Here is a 4,023-nt window from a genome sequence, read left to right as displayed (position 1 = left end):
AAATAAAATAAAAACAAGCAATAATAAAAATTAAAAAATTAAAAAAATAAGTATTTTATATTTTTAAAAATAATTTTAAAAAACCAAAAAACCAAGGCAGACCTAATGGCCACTGACTCAGCTTTCCTCCTCCTCCTCCTCCTCCTCCTCTGGCCCAATTCTGCCCTGGCCTTCAGGCACCCTTCCTCCGGCTCATTCCTCCTCCTCTTCCTCCTCCTCTCCCCCCTCCTCCTCCTCACGATGGCTGGCGCGCACGGAGGGAAGTGGGGCAGGCGCGCACGCACGGAGGGAAGCGGGGCAGGCGCGTGCGCTGCCACTGGCCCCTGCTGAGGCCTGGGCGGTACGCGCCAAGGAGCCCGTCCTCTTTGGCCAGCTGGCCAATGTCTGGCTGGCCAAAGCAAGGGACGAGCTCCTGTTTTGGAGCCCCCCGCACGCGCAAGCCCCACTGGAGGCGCGGTGGCGGCGGCACTTCTGCTGCCGAGGAGGAGGAGGAAGGCGGAGCCGGAGGAGGAGGTGGGTTGGCGCTGCCCACCGCAAAGATGACGAGGAGGAGGTGGGTTGGCGCCACAGCAGCCGCATTAGCGGCAGCGGCAATGGCCGGAGCGGGCCCCCGAACCGGGAACAAGGCACGGGTGGGGGCCCAAACCGGACCGGGACCGGGAGGGGCCCCCCAAAAGCGTGATTGTCACGGGGGCCGCCGGGTTATGGCAACCCTATATATACTATGATGGAAAATGAAATACATTCCATTTTAATGTATTTTAATATTTGCAGTAATAAATATTACAGGTATAAAGACATGTACTTGGCCCTCATATGACACGTATTTTGTAATGGGCTGCAAATCTAAAGCACTTTTTTCTTTCTTGTTTGAGAGGCAGTTGTAAAGTCCAGTTCCTGTCATTGTTGGAGTTGGTTTTATGACTCTGAAAGCTGCCCTGGAAACCTGCAAGCTGAAGGGCAACATAAGTCTTTAAATAAAGACAGCTGCATTTAAAAGGCTGTGTGACTTGGCTGTAACTCAATGCTTCCTGCATTCTCTACCAGTTCAATGGGTGAAAAACTCTACATCAAGCCTCAAATGACCTCTTTGGATCCCAGTCAACCCTGTGTACTACAGGTTCCAAAGTAGAAAAGTTCAGTTTTGTAGCTAGTGAAAGAAAATTTGGGATGGATTTTGAACGGACCCAGGACATAAGTCTTCAGGACAGATATCTTGAAATGTTAATGAAACTTTAAATGGATGTGTGTCACATGCTAAGAAAGAATAGTAACAGACTTAAGAGCTTTTGGCACAAATCTTTTACAAACCCTTACTGAGGAGATTAGGGACTAATCTGCATCGCAGAAATAATGCGGTTTGACACTGCTTTAACTGTCATGGCTCCATATTATGGAATCCTGGGATTTGTAGTTTGTTGTGGCACCAGAGCTCTCAAACAGAGAAAACTAAATACCGCACAAAACTACAAATCCCAGAATTTCATTTCATTGAGCCATGGCAGTTAAAGCGGTGTCAAACCGCATTGTTTTTGTATTGCAGATTAGACATATGGCAATGTTTTGTGTTGTGTTTTGGGTTCTAACCAAAAATCCCAACTATATACACCAGTAAAACTGTTACAGTAAGTGATGGTACAAAAGTGGGATTGGTGGAGCTAAAAACTTTTTTTTTCACTCCTCTCCCCCAACAATTGTCCAAAGTCCCCTTTGCCTATGAAAAATAACCTAGAGGCTTAGTGTGGACTATTAGCAAATACAGATGTTTGTATATATCTTAACCTTTAGTCCATTTCTGTCTGCAGTGGACTTGCCCAAACGCCTCTCCTCCTCATCATCATCATCGCGGTCGCAGCCAGAAATAGCACTGAAAATCAAAAAGACACACAACATGACAATCCACATGCAAGATGGCTCAGAACAGCTGCTGTCAGACTACGTGAGTCTTCGGAATGTGCGAGATTCTTTAACAGAGGTGTGTGTGTGTTTGTATGTGTGTGCGTTTTTGTAGCAACAGAGTCTTAAGTACGTACCGTCCAGCTGTCCTGATTTGGCAGGGACAGTCCCAGTTGATTCTCCCTTGTTCCACCTCTTCAGATTTTTAAAATATATCCCACATTCTCTCTGTTCCTCCCACCTTCCCCTTTGTCCTTAGCATACTTCATTTGCTGCAGTTTGAGTTCAAAATGCAAAAGTAGTTTGCACTCAGTTAAACTCAGCAAAGGGAGAGAAGAGGAGGAGATGGAATCTTGCCCTTCCCAAGAGGCTCAGGCAAAAGCAAACTGTTGCAGCAGCCCCACCTGGCTTGTGTGTTTTTCCTCATTGATAAATGTTCCCATCTTTGCCATCTTGTTGCTTGGCCATAAGTGTCACGATTTTCATTGTGAAACGTTGGAAGGTATGTAGCATTAGGAGTGGAGGTTCACCTAAATATCCTGAAATATCTATGAAAGCTTGTTCTATAAAGTTCTTTCTCTTATTTAGTCTCAAAGGCACTGCAGTATCCCTTTGCCTACAGCAACGGGAAACGTTTGACCCTCCAGATGTTGTTGAATTGTAGCGTCCTGTTAACTATCTTCACAAGGACTAATACACAGGTGGCCAAAATGTGGGCTACGTATGGCCTTCAAACCCTTTTTGTGGCTCGTTATTACCCATCTATCCCCTCCACATACCAAATAACCCATCATTTTTAACCTTAAAATAATTCTTGTGCCCTCTGGGCATGGAGAAATTTCACTGTGTTTTAGGAGACCCTCTGAGCTGTTTTAGGCCCAGTGGGATCTTTAAAAATAACAAAGTGGGCATAATACGCTCAAGGCACCCGATCCCATCGTATCTTGGAAGCTAAACAGGGTCAACCCCTTTTAACACTTAGAAAGGAGACCACCAGGGAATACTAGGTGTTGGCTGTGCTTCAGAGGGAGGCAATTGCAAACCATCTCTTGAGTATTCCTTGCCAAATAATACCTCATGAAATTTATGGGCTTGCCACAAGTCAACAGACAATATGAACACATGTAGAGTTGGCCCTTGGTATCTGCTGGGATTTGGTTCCAGGACCCTCCATGGATACCAAAATCTGTGAATGCTCAAATCCCATTAAATACAATGGTATAGTGAAATAGCATCTCTGACAATTTTAATGATGCCCATCTCTGACTGGTTTTAATGATTTAAATGTATTTTATTATTGTTATGGGGAATTATTATGTGTTGTTTTAGGAGGGAGGGAATAATGGGATGTATTTTACAGTATATTTTATATACTGTATTTTATCACTGTTGTATACTGTATTTAATCACTGTTGTAAGCCGCCGTGGTCCTGTTGGAAAGGCAGGATAAAAATAAAAAAATTGTTATATTGGCCCGGTACAGACTTCTGGGAATGTCCGGGCTGGTGGCAGCCTGTTTTCCTGCGGAGGGACGCTGCAGCAGCCAAACTGCCTGGCATCCCTCCAACTGAAAAAGAACCCAGAAAAAACGGGTTCTTTTTGGGTCACCTGGCGGATGTCATGAGTGCGCCAATGGCGGCATGGTGCTTCGGAACTGTCTGTCCCAGGTCATTATTATTATTATTATTATTATTATTATTATTATTAAATGGTGTCCCTTATATAAAATGGCAAAACCAAGGCTTGGTTTTGTTAATTTATAATATTTTTGAATATTGTCAAGCTGTGGATGATTGAATCCATGGATAAAACATCCGTGGGTACAGAGAGCCAACTGTACACACATGCATATTGTCCTCTGAGGTCTGGTGGGGTGGTATGTACATCCCCCAGACATCTGGACATGGCCCACCCCGAGGTAATGACGACTGTCCCAACCACATCTGGAAGGCCATGTGTTTTCCGCCCTCTCTGACCTTGTAGTAATGGCAATATTTCATCCAAACTTAAAACAATCTGACACGTTTATTGTAAAGAGGAAATGTGATCGCCTCATGCGCCGACACCACCCTACTCCACATTCCTTGGAGGAAGGGTGGGGTCCAAATGTCAAAAATGGGTTGAACA

General features: G+C 44.8%; 2 protein-coding genes across 3 annotated transcripts in view; both read left to right on the top strand.

Annotated features, from left to right (window-relative positions):
• The window catches only part of PRSS8 (serine protease 8), a 687,619-nt gene that overhangs the window by 67,705 nt on the left and 615,891 nt on the right, over nt 1-4,023 (top strand). The gene's annotated exons all lie outside the window — the stretch shown is intronic.
• LOC121933333 (cardiotrophin-1-like) overlaps nt 669-4,023 on the top strand; it is an 8,381-nt gene continuing 5,026 nt past the window's right edge. The window contains exon 1 of one of the 2 annotated variants that reach the window (XM_042472909.1): nt 669-1,939. In XM_042472909.1, the coding sequence (XP_042328843.1) occupies nt 1,763-1,939 (177 nt within the window). In that variant the 5' untranslated portion in view covers nt 669-1,762. Of the gene's footprint in view, nt 1,976-4,023 lie in introns of both variants that reach the window. The other variant, XM_042472908.1, reaches the window with a different exon arrangement.

The sequence above is a fragment of the Sceloporus undulatus genome, chromosome 6, assembly GCF_019175285.1.
Source record: "Sceloporus undulatus isolate JIND9_A2432 ecotype Alabama chromosome 6, SceUnd_v1.1, whole genome shotgun sequence".
NCBI lineage: Eukaryota > Metazoa > Chordata > Lepidosauria > Squamata > Phrynosomatidae > Sceloporus > Sceloporus undulatus.
This window is presented reverse-complemented; position numbering and strand designations above follow the sequence as displayed.